The 16,699-nt window shown below is 37.0% G+C and overlaps 1 protein-coding gene and 1 long non-coding RNA gene across 2 annotated transcripts; one reads left to right on the top strand and one right to left on the bottom strand.

The window, feature by feature from the left end:
* Window positions 1–8,931: 8,931 nt before the first annotated feature.
* On the top strand, window positions 8,932–10,384 carry LOC138348369 (uncharacterized). Its single transcript, XR_011220961.1, has 2 exons — window positions 8,932–9,076; window positions 9,228–10,384. It is a non-coding gene; the product is annotated as an uncharacterized lncRNA (long non-coding RNA).
* A 1,468-nt stretch (window positions 10,385–11,852) lies between these two features.
* On the bottom strand, window positions 11,853–15,663 carry LOC101253412 (probable serine/threonine-protein kinase PBL16). The gene is made up of 6 exons (XM_004228899.5): window positions 15,231–15,663; window positions 14,573–14,880; window positions 14,352–14,487; window positions 12,917–13,053; window positions 12,697–12,820; window positions 11,853–12,379 (listed from the first exon to the last, which is right to left on the bottom strand). Exons 1-6 carry the CDS (start codon window positions 15,292–15,294, stop codon window positions 11,988–11,990), a joined length of 1,161 nt encoding a protein of 386 aa, XP_004228947.1. The 5' UTR covers window positions 15,295–15,663; the 3' UTR covers window positions 11,853–11,987.
* Between the last annotated feature and the right edge of the window lie 1,036 nt (window positions 15,664–16,699).

Genomic DNA, 16,699 nt, shown 5'->3' with positions numbered 1-16,699 from the left:
CTGAAGATCCTTGGTGAAGCTTATGTCCCGTCTAACATCACTCATGGAGAAGTATCCCAAATGGTGGGGCAGGTCTTTGAGGATTACAAAATATCTTTTCACAAAGATGAGCTGCCAATCGAAGGAACAACTCACAATAAAGCTTTGTACATTTCGGTTCAATATCAGGATAAGGTGATAAACAAAGCATTAGTTGATGCAGGTTCAGGTTTAAACATTTGCCCTCTGAGCACACTGACGAGGCTGGGTGTGGATAGTGCAAAAATTCAGACATGGAAGATGAATGTGAGGGCATTTGATGGCTCTCAGAGAGGCACTATTGGGGAGATAACCTTGGACATGCTCATTGGTCCTGTCACTTTCCCCATAGCTTTCCAAATTTTGGACATCCCTTCATCGTACAACTTATTGTTGGGTCGTCCATGGATTCATATGGCTGGAGCGGTCCCATCTACTCTTCACCAATGCCTGAAGTTTGAATGGGATTACGAAGAGGTTGTGGTCCGTGGGGAAAAGGGGCATCCTGTATACGCGATTGAAGGAAGAGAGAATATGGATGGTGAAATGTACCATACAGTGGAGCTTGTTGGTAATATTGAGTTGCAACCTTGGTTCAGCCAAAAAATCATAGATATGATGGCCTGGTTTGGTTTCGAGCTTAGGAAAGGTTTGGGGGCTGAATTACAAGGGATAGTCGAACCTATACAGCCTGTTCGACATTCCACCACTTTTGGTTTGGTGTATAAGTACACCACCGAAGAATGGCTCGATTGGCAACCACCTAGAGATAGGTACTACTATCCATTGAAGAAACCCATACCGCCATTGTATCAGTCATTTCGATCAGTAGGTTTCATGGGAGGCAATATTGATGAGATCTCAGACGACTTGAAGGGGTTATCGCTAACCAAAGAAGAGGGGGAAAGTTTGCAATGTCGTGATCAACGAGGAGGAGAAAGAGGGCCCTAGTGGAAGCAAGGAGGCAAAGATCAGCGTCAGCAACTGGACCTCGACTCCATCCAGACCTCGTCGAGCATCTGGGTAGCCTTGGAAGATGTTTTTCTATCAAGTTTAATTCAAATAAAAGAGTTTTTAATAAACATTTTAATTCCCGTCCCCTGTATTTCTTTCAAATGAGGACTTACGAAATTTTCAGATCTTTATCAATAAAGTTCTTTTCCCCATTTTTATCTTGTATTTAATTTTTTTGCTATTTTTTTTCTTCTCCAGCAAAATTCATTATAAAAATGTCGAATCTGAGACTATGGCATACAATGAGACTGCTCAACTTAACATTAACGACTTAGAAGAAGTCGAAGACAACGAGGTTCCCGAGGAGTTAATCAAAAGGGTTGAGGAGTTTGAGGAAAAACCCAATCCAAATTTGGTAGAGACAGAAGTGGTGAATTTGGGAAATGCAGAGGTGATACAAGAAACCCGGGTAAGCATCCACATGACAAAAGAAGACAAGAAAGAGTACACCAAGTTTCTCATAGAGAATAAGGATATTTTCGCGTGGTCCTACGCAGACATGACAGGGCTAAGTACTTCAATCGTAGCCCATCGACTGCCCACTGATCCAGCATGTCCTCCGGTAAAACAGAAGCTGAGAAAATACAAGCCCGAGATGAGTTTGAAAATCAAAGAAGAAGTATCAAAGCAATTAGATATTGGGATACTCCAGGTGACAGAATACCCAACTTGGCTTGCAAATGTCGTTCCAGTGCCCAAGAAGGACGGCAAGGTCAGAGTTTGCGTGGATTACCGAGATCTCAATAAAGCTAGCCCTAAAGATAACTTTCCATTACCAAACATACACATACTGATCGACAATTGTGCTAAGCACGAAACTCATTCATTTGTGGATTGCTTTGCCGGCTATCATCAAATTGAGATGCACAAAGACGACGCTGAGAAAACTGCCTTCATCACGCCGTGGGGCGTCTATAACTACAAGGTGATGCCTTTTGGATTAAAGAACGCTGGGGCTACGTACATGAGAGCGATGACTACTTTGTTTCATGACATGATCCATAAGGAAATTGAAGTTTATGTGGATGATGTCATCATCAAATCAAAGGAAAGTTTAAATCATTTGGAGGATTTACGAAAATTCTTTGCCAGGCTACGCAAGTACAATCTGAAATTGAATCCGGCAAAATGTGTCTTTGGTGTGCCTGCTGGAAAGCTTTTAGGTTTCATTGTCAGTCGTCGAGGTATAAAATTGGACCCGTCAAAGATCAAAGCCATTCGTGATCTTCCCCCACCAAAGAGCAAGAAGGAGGTAATGAGTTTCTTAGGGCGACTTAACTACATCAGTCGTTTCATTGCTCAGTCTACTGTCATCTGTGAACCTATCTTCAAGCTGTTAAAAAAGGATGCTGCAGTGAAATGGACAAGTGAATGTCAACAGGCATTTGACAAGATCAAAGACTATCTATCCAATCCTCCTGTATTGGTGCCACCAGAGTCAGGTAGACCATTACTTTTGTATATTTCAGTATTGGACAATGCTTTCAGTTGTATCTTGGGACAACACGATGAAACAGGGAGGAAGGAGCAGGCAATATATTATATGAGCAAGAAGTTCACATTGTGCGAAGCCCGATACTCTCTACTAGAGCGTACCTGTTGAGCTCTAACATGGGTCGCCCAAAAGTTACGACATTACCTCTCATCGCATACTACTTATCTGATTTCAAGGATTGATCCTTTGAAGTATATCTTTCAAAAACCCATGCCCACAGGTAAACTGGCAAAATGGCAGATATTATTGAGCGAGTTTGACATAGTGTATGTCACGCAAAAAGCAGTGAAAGCACAGGCATTAGCAGACCACATGGCAGAGAATCCCGTGGACGATGATTACAGACCGCTGAAGACCTACTTCCCAGATGAAGAGGTGGCTTTTGTGGGAGAGGACATTTCTGAAGAATATGATGGATGGAGAATGTTCTTTGATGGAGCTAAAAATCTGAATGGATGCGGCATCGGGGCTGTTTTGATCTCACCCATCGGGCAACATTATCCAGTATCAGCAAAACTCAGATTCCTTTGCTCAAATAATATGGCTGAATACGAAGCCTGCATACTAGGTCTCCGACGGGCGATCGACTTGGATGTCCAGGAAATGCTAATAATAGGGGATTCAGACCTATTGATCCATCAGGTTCGAGGTGATTGGGCAACAAAAAATTGAAAGTTGTTACCATATTTGGAGTGCGTGCATAGGCTATGTAAAAGGTTTGTCAAAACAGAATTTAGACATGTACCAAGAGTCCAAAATGAATTCGCAGACGCCTTAGCCACTCTGTCTTCTATGATTCGACACCCTGATCACAATTACATCGATCCTATTCACATTCATATACATGAACAACCGGCTTATTGTTTCCATGTTGAGGAAGAGCCTGATGGAAAGCCCTGGTACGATGACATTAGAAGATATTTGAAGAGTGGTGAATACACAGAAGATGCAACAAGTGTACAAAAGCGTACAATTCGAAGGTTAGCAACCCAATTCTTCTTAAGTGGGGAAATCCTCTACAGGAGAACTCCCGATTTGGGGCTGCTAAGATGCGTCGAAGCAAAAGAGGCTCGCAGGCTGGTCGAAGAGATACATGTAGGCACATGTGGCCCTCACATGAACGGTTTTACATTAGCTAAGAAGATTCTGAGATCAGGATATTATTGGCTAACTATGGAGACAGACTGTATTCGCTACGTCCAGAAATGTCATCAATGTCAGACTCACGCAGATATGATTCGAGTACCTCCCAACGAACTCCATGTCACTAGTTCACCTTGGTCGTTCGCAGCATGGGGCATGGATGTCATTGGTCCAATCGAGCCAACAGCATCCAACGGGCACAGATTCATTCTTGTCGCAATTGACTATTTCACCAAGTGGGTTGAGGCCACCTCCCATAAATCAGTGACAAAGAAAGTTGTGGATGACTTTGTCAAAAACAACATTATTTGTAGGTTTGGAATTCCTGAGTCAATCATCACCGACAAAGGCACCAACCTAAACAGTGACCTGATGAGATCAATGTGTGAGAAGTTCAAGATCAGTCATCGAAACTCTACAGCATACATGCCACAGATGAATGGGGCTGTTGAGGCAGCAAACAAAAACATCAAAAGGATATTGCGCAAGATGATCGATAATCACAAACACTGGCAGGAAAAGCTACCTTTCGCATTGTTGGGGTATCGTACCACAATCAGAACTTCCACAAGGGCCACACCTTACTCCTTAGTATACGGCACTGAAGCTGTGATACCCGCCGAAGTTGAGATACCTTCCCTGAGGATCATCCAAGAAGCAAAGTTGAGTGATGCTGATTGGATACAAGGTCAGGCAGAGAATTTGGCATTAATAGATGGAAGAAGAATTAACGCCATTTGTCATGGTCAGCTCTATCAGAATAGAATGGCCAGAGCTTTTAACAAGAAGGTTAAACCCAGACATTTCTCACCTGGGCAACTGGTTTTGAAGCGGATTTTTCCAAATCAAGACGAGGCAAAGGGTAAATTTTCACCAAACTGGCAAGGTCCGTACATAGTATCTCGAGTACTGACAGGAGGAGCCCTCATACTTGCAGAAGTGGATGGAGAAGTTTGGCCAAAACCTATCAATTCAGATTCTATGAAAAAGTATTACATCTAGAGATTGATTCATGCTCTTTTGTAATTTGGAACTACGTCAGACCTGATTCCCGTTTAAGAGGGATACGTAGGCACTCTTATGGGGTTCGGTCTTATTATAAATAAAACTTTCATTTCCCCTTTTTCTATTGATAACTGGGACAGAATTTTTGAGAGGATCTCAAAAATTCCATCAAGATTTCTCCTGGCACATCTTCATACTGGGGCAGAAATTTTGAGTAAACTCAAAATTTCACCAAAAGTTTCTTCTCAACAAGCAGTCAGCTTACAACGAAGATTAAATGACGGCTCCACTTTTGAGTCAGACGTTATAAAGTCTCAACATATGCCATGGTCAAAGATTCGACATTAGCTTTTATTTGATAATTTCAAAATCTTTCAAAGTTTTTTTTAATTTTCTATTTTATTATTATTATTATTATTACTATTATTATTATTTTTCTCTTCTTTCTTTCCCTTCTCCTCTTTTATGAAAAAAAAAACAGACGCTCGAAGAGGTGTGGATGGCAAGCCAAAGGAGCATGCTGCGCCAAATCATGGATACAGATCAACCTCCCCCCTTAAAACTAACTATTTTTCTTTGAATGTAGAAAATACAGGTACGTATACAAAGGCAACTGCAACAATCAACATCACCACATTTGAGCCCGACATATGGCACTCGATCCTTCCAATAAGGCGAACGCCCAGGCTACTGTATGCCCTCAATGCAACTGTTGTGCTGACAAATTACATTATGCCCGATATTGCATCATTTTGCACCTACGCCTAATATCACACTATGCTCAAAGAACTACATCATTATATTATGCCCGAGAATGCCGAAATGCATCATTGCATTGCGCTCGATATCGCATGTGCCCGAAGAAATGCATTATTGCATGTGCCCGATATTGCATGTGCCCGAAGAAATACATCATCGCATATGCCCAATATTGACTTATGCTCGAAGAATTGCATTATTGCATGCGCTCGGTATTTTATGTGCCCGAAGAAATGCATCATCGCATGTGCTCGATATTTCATGTGCCCGAGGAAATACATCATCGCATATGCCCAATATTGACTTATGATCGAAGAATTACATTATTGCATGCTTTCGATATTTTATGTGCTCGAAGAAATGCACCATTACATATGCTCGATACTGCATGTGCCCAATATTACATTGTGCTCGAAGAAGTGCATCATTGCATTGTGCTCGATATTGCATGTGCCCGAAGAAATGCATCACCGCATTGTGCCTGAGACTGCATTGTGCTCGAAATTTGCATAAGCTCAAGATTGCATCGTGCTCGAAGTTAACATGTGCCCGAATCAAATCAAGTCATAAGTATCAACAAATGTCAAAAACAGATACGCTCTCTTTACTCATTACTGATATCCCAAAGGCGTCATCCTCCAAAGGCATCATCTTTCATAGCCTGCGGACTTCATGTCATGGCCTGAGGACTTATTTTATGCATATCATGTTCCTAAGGCGTCATAGTCTAAAGGCATCATCCTCATGGCCTGCGGACATCATATCATGGCCTAAGGGTTTAATTTCTTTCTATCATAATCCGAAGGTGTCATAGTCTAAAGGCGTCATCTTCATGGCCTGCAGACAACATTTTCATGACCTGAGGATACATTTCGCGTATCATGGACCTAGACATCATAGCCTAAGATATCATTTTGCATGGTCTTAAGGCAAACATTCATGGTCTATATGGGAAATTGCATCATGTTTACATTTACCGCTTATTTTGCTCTAATTACTCTACTACAAGTTACAGTTATGCGGATTACAGACAAAGTCGCCTTCTGAACGGCTGTTCCCTTGCTTACACACAAAGGCTCCGACAAATTCTTGGCTACTCGAACTATTGTTTCGCTATCATTCAGGCTACCATGAAGATATCTTCGGATTCAACTCGCCACTGTGACTTTCTATGTCTTCAGCTAGGCTCGTCCGCCTTACAATACGACATCTAGGCTCGTCCGCCTTACAATAGGACATTCAGGCTCTTCCGCCTTACAATAGGATATTCAGGCTCTTCCGCCTTACAATAGGATGTTTAGGCTCTTCCGCCTTACAATAGGGCATTTAGGCTCGTCCGCCTTAAAACGACATTTAGGTTTGTCCATCTTATAGGACATTTAGGCTCGTCCGCCTTACAATGCAACATCTAGGCTCGTCCACCTTACAATAGGGCATTTAGGCTCGTCCGCCTTAAAACGACATTTAGGTTTGTCCATCTTATAGGACATTTAGGCCGTCCACCTTAAAAAGGACATCTAGGCTTGTCCGCCTCATAGTACATTTATGTTCGTTCGCTTTATAAGATATTTAGGCTGTCCGCCTTAAAACGACACTTAGGCTTGTCTGCCTTAAAATGACGTTTAGACTTTCCTTATAACTAGATATTTTCATCTATACTGTTATATCTTTATAGTATCAAATCTATTGGAGTTTGACGTCATTCTTCAGAGATGGGTTCAATCCTTCGAGAAGTTGAAGACTATCAAGGCTTGCACTACGTCTCAAACAGATATATTTTTATCACCTCTTTTCTATTCAGAACTCATATTTTATTAGTATTGGTCATACTTTATCTATTTATAAGCTAACATTTTATCTAGAATTTGCAGATATGATCGATCGCCCTTGATTACAATTATCACGCTATCCTCTATCACAACAATGACTATATCAATTCTTCGCTTTTCATACTTCGAACCCTCGCTCAAAGGCTGATAGCCTTACTCTATCATGCTCTTCTCGCTTCTCTGTCACGCTCTTTCAGCCTCTCAATCTCTCTTTTCTCGCTACTCTATTCTTATCCATTCAAGCCGATATCGTGCCTTTCAAATACCTTACCGCTCTTTCAACTTTTAAGAGTTTCATTTGCTCTTGAATCCAGAACTACACACGACCTGATTCTCGTATAACCAGAGATATGTAGGCGACTTAAAACCAAAGTCTCGGTCGTACCCTTTTTTCAACTCTACATCATTTCAATTGATCCAACTGATATATCTCGTCGGTCGGACAAAATCGGCTACTAAGTCAACGTTGGTTGCCTGACAATTCATTCTTCATTCTCAATCAACCAAGGGGCAGTTGTTGACACCCAATTTTGACCGACCTTTGACCATTTTTAGGAATACTATTAGATTAAATACGTATTTTAAATTTTATATTTTTAGTCGACTTTGCTTGAAAATTATATATTTTAGTATGTTCTACTTTATAAAATTATCGTCGATATTTTTAAAATATTTTAAAATTATTAATGAATTTCAAATGTTTAAAGTTTAATTAATTTTTACACTTTCCTTAAAATTATTTAAATTTTAGCCTATTCTATTCCAATTTCTTTCAATTCTAGCCACTCCAATTAAAATTTTATTACAATCATAGCCTCTCTTTCATTCCAATTCTAGCCAAATGTTATTGCAATTTTAGCCACTCTATTTCTTTGTCAATCTAATTTCAAGAATATCATCCATTTGATCTCATCCGTCTATTTAAAATTAATTAAATTCTAGATCAAATCCTAACCCTCCATCTCTATCTAATCTAACGGTTGAGATCATCCTTTTCACTCTCTTTTAACACCAAAAGTCCCAAAACCTAAAAAATTTTCTCCCTCCCTCTCCTTGGCAGCATCAGCCGCCAACCTTCTCTTCTCCCTCCCTCAGATCAGCCGCCTCTCTCTCTCCCAACACCACCAACCCACCGTCTCCGGCAGCCTCTCTCTCCCTTTCGTTTTCCTCCCTTTTCCGACCAGCCGCCACCCCTCTTCTTCCCTCTCCTCTCCTCCCCCCTTCTTCTCTTTTTCTCCTAGCAGCAACAGCGACCGCCGGCGACAGCCACCAGACGCAGCAGCGACCGCCGGCGAAACCAGGAGCAGCAGCAACAGAACTCCAGCGGCGGACAGAACTGTCAATTTGTGTATTACTAATATATTGAATATCCTTATTTGATTTGTTTGGGTAATAAGACTTTAAACTGATTCGTATATGGTAAAATGATTTTTGGCTCTTCTTTATTTAAGGAAAATATATTACTCTTCTTATTTTATTTTTCTTACTTGTTTATATTTGGTAATGAAATATATTAATATTTTCTGATTTGGATATCCTTTAAAATAAGGAAAATTGTATTATAATTGATTCCTTGAAATATTTATTTCCCTTATTTGTTCCCCCCTCCTCTACTATATAAAGAGACTCCTTTTATTCATTCACACATTCATTCACTCTCAGTCACAAAACTCTCTCATCATTCTCCCTTCTCTCATTTGCTCTCTTGCTACTTAACAAAACATTAATATTCCAGTAATTATTCAAGGGTTCTTCTTTGCTATCTTATTACTTTGTTCGAGTAAAGGTTGAATCAATTCGTTTTGCTTAACGGGTTAGTATTCTTAACATTCACACTATCTTTACATTCACAATTTGTGTAAGCTATTGTTTTGTATGTAGAATTCGTCATTAAACGATTGCATATTGTCTCACCTTAACTAACAAGTGTAATTACTTGTGTAGTTATCTAATTACTTTGACAGGTTTCATATTTGAAGTTCAAGTTGAAGATTAACTGAAGAAGGATTTATTTATTTGTTTGAATGTATATATATATCTATATATTTTTATGTTTTCGCTATTTTATTTATCCGAATGATGTAACAATTGTAACCCTAAAGTTCATATAATAAATTTATTTGGGGGTCGTCTAGGGGAGGGGGATTTATATGCTTATTTGTTCATTATATTTTTTAGAAATCATGTCTATAGGTTTGTCTTTAACCACCTAGATTTAATGTTTATAGGTGTTATAATCTAATCAATTTTCAATTTGCTTGACACTTTTGTTAATAAAGTCTAAAATAATAAACTAGATTCCGTTAATGTTAAAAGCAAATCATAGTAATAGGCCGATTAGGTGTTTTAATAATGTTATAATTTTAGCATCATCTTGTCATGTAGAAACCATGTCTAAGGTTTAATTTGTTCATATCATTTACAAAATCATGCATATATATGTTACATTTTTTTATTTTTTTTTAAACACCTAGAAATCATGTCTATAGGTTTGTAAATAGATTTTTTTAACAAAATTTGTTTGTGCATATTTGTGCCCTCCCCTTAAAATTAGTTAATATCATTAGAAATCCTATTTGTCCTCTTGAAGATTTCCGCATTCATTATGCAACTTTTTTTATTAGAGTCATTTTATGCATCTAGCAAGTTACTTAGTTTAAAAATATTTCATATCAAAACCTTGCAACATAATTCAATCTTTCTTTAAATTTTGGATTGATTATGACTCTGCTTATTTCTGAAATAAATTATAAAGTACTATCTCCTAACCTATCGTTAGTGGGAAAGTCAAAGGAACTACGAGGTCTAGTTCCAATTTTTTAAACCCGACGCATCCCCGGAAGTACCACCTACCCATGAATTTCAAAAAGAATTATGTGCATTTATATGTAAATGTTTATGTGCCTACGTGTGAACTAAATCTTTTAAATCATTTTTCAAAACATAACTATTTTTAGACTGACCTCAAATCAAAATTGTTTCTATGGTGGAGGAGCGCGATCAATAATATCGTGGCATCATCCCTATAAAGAAACAAACATTTTTTTAAAAATAAAAATTCATATTCAAAAACTTGCTCAATTTTCAAAACCTTACTTTCTCACATATTAATTGTTTAATATTTATAAATTTTGTTTATAACTTAGTCTCATGCTTAAATATAAATAAAACTTTCTTTTTCTTTTATTTATTGTCATCACCTAGCCTCCTTGCATGCTTAAATTAATAGTGTTAATTGTTTTATATTTGTTATCACTTAGTAAGGTTAAATAAATTAATAAATTAAACGACCTTGATTGCTACTTGTACCCCCACATAGATTGCATGAGATATGGCCGGGACCCACACTTGTGGACCTCGAGGGATGCCTAACACCTTCCCCTCGAGGTAATTTGAACCCTTACCCTAATCTCTGGCCCGTTGACCTTAGTTAGACTTAGTTAGGTTAGATAGGTGCCCTAACGCGCCTTAATTCGTTAGGTGGCGACTCCAAAACTCAAAAATCCCAAAAGAGTTGTTAGGTCGTGCACAAAACCCGTTTTCCGCAAAAATGGGGCGCGACAGTCACTGCGCACCCAGTGAAATCTTTTGTCCTCCTGCAACCTGAGTTCGAATAAAAAAAATAATCGATGTAGGTGGGTTTATACAAAAAACAATTGTGTGGAATAGGTGGGTTATACAAAAAAAAGTTGCATTTTATATATAAAAAAAACTAGAATGCGTGTGTATATATATATATATATATATATATATATATATATATATATATATATATATATATATATATATATATATATAAATGGGGGGGGGGGGGGGGGTTATAAAAAATAAAACTAGAACCCAGTAACATAAATCCTGACTCCGCCTATGCCTTACATCACATAAATAAATTATTTATCCCCCTTGGCCATTGAAGTAATATTCAAGCTATGGATTCACAAAGAACAAAAAAGCAATACATACTAATTAAAAAAAAAGTTGCTCAATGATGAATTAATTTTTTGTAGAATGAAGGGAAATAAAACCTTGTTTGAGAAGATCAAGTCGTTTAAAAGATAGTGATGTGCTAAGATTGTTTTCTTGCACTTTTGATTTTTTTAAAAAAAGAAGATAACCACTTTTCTTAGTTAGGTCTGTGTTAGTAGAAAAACTTTGGATTTACAAAAAACATTTTTAAAAGGAGCATAGTGCATACTTGCAAACACTAATTCTTTTTAAAAAATAGATCTTGTACCACCTAGTTAAAACTTGTGGCATATTCTCTTATTTTTACTTCCAAAAGTCCTTTTTAATCCCCACCCCTTTGTGAGTGGGAGTAAGACTGAGACTTGATTTTTAACGCTTTTTGTCCAACTCATTCTGATAGTTGGAATAGTAAATGCTTGATGATTCAGTAAAACCATTGTCATCAACAATAAACTTCAACTCTCTACCTGCCAACTTCAAAATACACTTCCATTTTTTCCTTTGCGTCATCACTATCGAGCTCATACACAATCTTGTTAACAACTTGATGTATAAAAGTTTGGTATTTAAGTGTAGAAGGGCCATTAACGGTATGATAAATAGAATTGAAAACTGCTATTAAATTGGGAGACTAAATAAATAGTGTGTTTATTTGTATTACCAAAAAGCCAAACATTGTAATGCATTACAGGAAAGTAAAATATTGTATCAAATCATTCTATTAATGCTAGGGAAGTTAGAAAACCTTGTAATCATGTTCAAGTTTGCACCTTCTCTTTGATAACTCCATTTGGCGTATCAGTGATCACAGTCAAAGTAGGCTTCTCACTTGTTGGAACTTCACCAGGTATCTGAAGAGGCTCTAAGGAATCTACAATGTCTCTCATTAAAGGTCGTGCTTTCGGGTTGCGATTTAGGCAATGATAAGCAAGCATTGCAGCCTTATGAACAGATTTTATGGGATAATCTCCATCAAGTCTTGGATCTATAATATTGAGCAGTTTTTTCTTTTCTCTAAGCAATGGTACTGCCCAATCTGTAAGGTTTTGTTCTCGGGCTGGTTTCGATTTATCAAGTGATCTTCTTCCCGTTAGAAGCTCGAGAAGAACAACTCCAAAACTATAAACATCACTCCTAGGAGTCAAATGACCTACACATAAAGCAAAAGCATTAGCTGTGATAAAGCAAATGAAAACAATATTAGGTGGACAACTCGATATCATTCAAGGATGACAGTATAATTGTGTCAAAGCACATTTCCACCAAATACACTTATTTTCAATTTCTAACACTTCTATTCAAACACGTAATTGCTTATCACTAAATTCAGTTTCAACACTTCAAAATTGCTTCTTAGCACTTTGTCCCTATAAGAGCTACTACTCTATGTAGTTTTAGTGCAGAAAACATTGTTGCACATATTGTATTAAGAAAGACAATATGTATTTACAAGACAGATAAATTTACCTGTCATAATATATTCAGGGGCAGCATATCCATAGGTTCCCATTATGCGAGTAGAAACATGAGATTTGTCACCAACTGGTCCATCTTTAGCTAGCCCAAAATCAGAGAGTTTTGTATTGTACTCCTGTATATATAAAGTTTGCAGTGTATACTCGCTCTAAGCTGAAGCCATTTGAATGAAATCATGCATGAATAAAATATGAATATGTAGAATACTTACCAGATCTAACAGGATATTAGATGTCTTAAAATCTCGATAGATAACAGGTTTTTCAGCTTCATGCAGAAATGCGAGCCCCTTAGCTGCGCCAAAGGCAATCTTCATTCTAATGGACCACGGAAGAGGAAGCAATACTCCTGAAATCAAGAAACCCTACATAAGCATAGTGACATGTAATACGACTCACTAAGTAAGAAATGTCTATTCATGAAAATATAGGCTTAACTTGATCAATACCATTTACTAGAGAGTAGAGACTTTTGGGAAATCTCAAAATAACTAGTTTCCCTTCATCCTTTCTGATGTGGGAAGTGAATCTGTACCTCTGAGGAATCGGTGCCTCAGAAACAATTCAAATGCTTTAGAGGTTTGTTCCCTGCTTCTAATGTATACTCCACAAGCTAAAGGTAACAAACTAAGTAGGAACTAAAAAGATATTTCAGAAGAAAAGATTCTAGGCATGTTGACTGCAGACAAACTTGAAAGCTAGTTGTCAAGATCCCAACATTTTCTCAATCAAGCTGTGAAAAACAAGTAATATTATCCTCAAAAGAATGAGGCAAACTTAAGTAGGGAGTGGAGTCATAGAGGGGAGCAACATGATAATTGATACTTGAGCATTTGACAGAACTTTGGCCAAACTATACTAATCATTTTGGAGCAAAAGGGACTCTAGTATTTAGGTGAAATTCTTGTAAAGAACACATCGTATGGATTAATTTTCATTTTACGCTTTCTCATATAGATATCGAAACCATAAATGAGTAGAAGGCTTCTACCAGAGGAAAAATTTTCTACTTTGAAAGGAAGAGTAAGGGGGGAGGAGGAGAGGAGGGGAATCACAACTAGTCATAGCACAAAATGTTAGTGATTGTATAGAGTCAAAAAGGGACCACATATGCACTGATCCAGAATATCATGGAAAAACCTATCCATTACCTTCTTTTTTCCTTTTGGCTGCACTTTTTAGAAGGTGTCAAGATAGTATTATTTTAACACATAGACGGATGTCCCTAGTTGAAAGTAGCTCCACTTCAAGATATTATCATACTTTATATATGCTTGACCATGGTCCCCTTTATGGCAAGTACGTCACTTCCCATGCTTGAGAACAATGAACACTAATCATAGCACAGCTTAATGGAGAATGATATCATGAAAGTACATCCAGACTCATGAAGGCGATTGGATATAGAGGGTAGGGATGGATTTCAAACTAAAGTAAGAGCACACTAAGATAAACAAAATAATAGATAGGTGAAAATGATTAGGAGGGATCGGATTAGGATGTGCTTTCAAAAAAGTTCCTAATGTCCAAGCTATTTACAACCTTTTCAAGTATCTAGAACAACTTACTTTGAGAATTCTTCCATTACGTACCATTACTACATATCATTAAAATGTCCAATTCTAAAAAAGAAGTGATCATACTTACTTGAGAACAAATTGTTTTCAACACTTCCCCGAGCCATATACTCGTATATAAGAACTCGATGTTCAGCTTCACAGCAGTAACCAATCAACTTTACTAAATTTGGGTGCGAAAGTTGGCCGAGAAATATCACTTCAGCCTGGAAGATATGAAAGAACATACGGTTTGAGAAATATACTTAAGAAACATAAATCATTGTGAAGAATTTTGAGTAGGCTAATTACCAGCCATTCCCTGTGTCCCTGATAACTATTATCCCCATCATGAACCTTAACAGCTACTGTAATTGGCTGGAGTCCTTCCCTCAAATCTTCAGTAATATATCCTTTATAAACATTTCCGAATCCTCCTCCACCGAGCATGTAATCTTGTCTAAAGTTGCATGTTATTATCTTAAGTTCATCAAAGGAGAATGCAATCAATGGATTTGTAGCTGAGCTACGACGCAGGTCTTCTACTTCTTCAGGGTTCGAAGGCATCTTAGTGTGATCCATCCTTGCATTTTGAGATGGACTTTTATCCTTTGGAGACTCTGAAAGGAAGTAAAATTGACAAGCCAACTATAAGTGGTCTGAAACTACCTATCAAGTGAAGTATCAAATATTAAAATGAAATCATTTTGCCAACAAACTACACTGGGATCAGACACATCATGTTTAGATATTGAGAAATGAAAGGTAATGTTTCAGCGAGAAAAAGCAGGACATGAGCTTAAATTTGTATTCAAGAAGGAGAGTAGTTTTTGATTGGAGATAGTAGAGTAGGGATTCAATTATTAAAATTTACTTTTTGTTGCATACATAACATAGTTTGCCCAGTATAACGAAATCCAAGCTCATATATGGAAAAAGGTAAACGGAAGCAAAGATTCGAAAAACAGACCAGATTTTGCATTAGAAGAGACTCTGTATATTGAAGGTTGACCCCTACAGCAGCAATTTCCCATTTATTATAGTATAAAACCCCTAACTTTGTATCTCAACAACCACCCATGATTATTACTAAAAATGAAACAACAGAATTAACCAAACCCCCAAGAAGAAGAAGATGAAGAAAGTAATTTGTGTGTGAAATGAAAATGGATTTGAGAAAAAAGTAAGAAAGTGGAAGTGGTGTTGTGTTGTCTGTAGCACACAACAAATAGAGTTGTGCGCCTTTCCTTTTCAATATTTCTGTTGGGTCCTACGGCCTCCGCACTACACATTCATATTTTTATCACATAACTAAGGAAATATAAAAAGTACTATATAAAAATTTAGGATCAAGGGGAGTAATTCTTTTCATTTTCATGTTCATCCTCTTTTCATTTCAGACCGATAGTACGATATAAAATCAGAACATTTATAAAGATATTTTAATAGCCGTATCTAGGGGTGTACAAAAACTGAACCGACCAATAAATCGAACCGATAAAATGTTATTGGGTTATTGTTATTGGGTTATTTGGTTTTTAATGGGTTTAGAAAAAATAATTATTGGGTTATTAGGTCAGTTTCGGTTTTTCCTATTGGGTTATTGGGTAAACCGATAACCCAATAAGACGATAGTTATTTACTACTTTACCCTTCCTCAATATTAAATATACATAATTTAATACATAAATAGATTCAATATTAGCTTTTCAGGCTATGTGATTTTTTGGTTAGGAAATTGGTGAGAACTTTGTTGATTATCTGGTCGATCAAGCAATTGGTCAAGATTGTCTCTTTGAAATATTTGATTTTAGTTTTAATTCTAGTTCGTAATTGTAGGCGATAACTTTTGCAAGTTTGTGAATGTTAGTAATTTGATCAACATTCAAAATTGTCTATTATGTTTTGGCGGTAAGTTGGTAACATGTAATTATAACATCCGTACTATTAAATATTATTTGATCAACATTTTCTTATTGGGTTAACCGAAACCGAACCGATAACATCAAAAACCGATAAACCGATAAAAAATTTCTTATTGGTTTATTATTGGGTTAGCATATTTTAAAATCGAAAACCGATTAACCGAACCGATTATATGTAAAATCGAACCGAACTGACCGATGCACACCCCTTGCCGTATCTTCCTTCTAATGTTTACAATATCATTGCATTTTTTTTCTTAATATTTCACTTACTTAATACTTCTCAAAATTAATTAAATTGTCCTTTTCACTTTTAGAAAACAGGGACGACTTAACGTAATTGGGGACCTAAGGCGAGATTTCAGTGCGCACCCTGAAATATAAATAACTTTTTATATACACATTTATTCAACATTTATTTTTCTTACACTATTTAGATGAAAACTATCTGTGTATAATATTATTTTTTTAGTTATTAATTTTAGGTAAGATTTTATTAATTCAACATTAAAAA

The sequence above is a fragment of the Solanum lycopersicum genome, chromosome 1 (genome assembly GCF_036512215.1).
Source record: "Solanum lycopersicum chromosome 1, SLM_r2.1".
NCBI classification, from domain to species: domain Eukaryota; kingdom Viridiplantae; phylum Streptophyta; class Magnoliopsida; order Solanales; family Solanaceae; genus Solanum; species Solanum lycopersicum.
This window is presented reverse-complemented; position numbering and strand designations above follow the sequence as displayed.

Excerpts from the sequence above, each read along its gene's own strand:
- LOC101253412 (XM_004228899.5), bottom strand. The coding sequence starts at position 15,294 with ATGGGAAATTGCTGCTGTAGGGGTCAACCTTCAATATACAGAGTCTCT. Across the intron at positions 13,054-14,351 it reads TGAAAACAATTTGTTCTCAA|GAGTATTGCTTCCTCTTCCG; the intron begins GTAAGTATGATC and ends TCTTGATTTCAG. Across the intron at positions 12,821-12,916 it reads CTAATATCCTGTTAGATCTG|GAGTACAATACAAAACTCTC; the intron begins GTAAGTATTCTA and ends TTATATATACAG.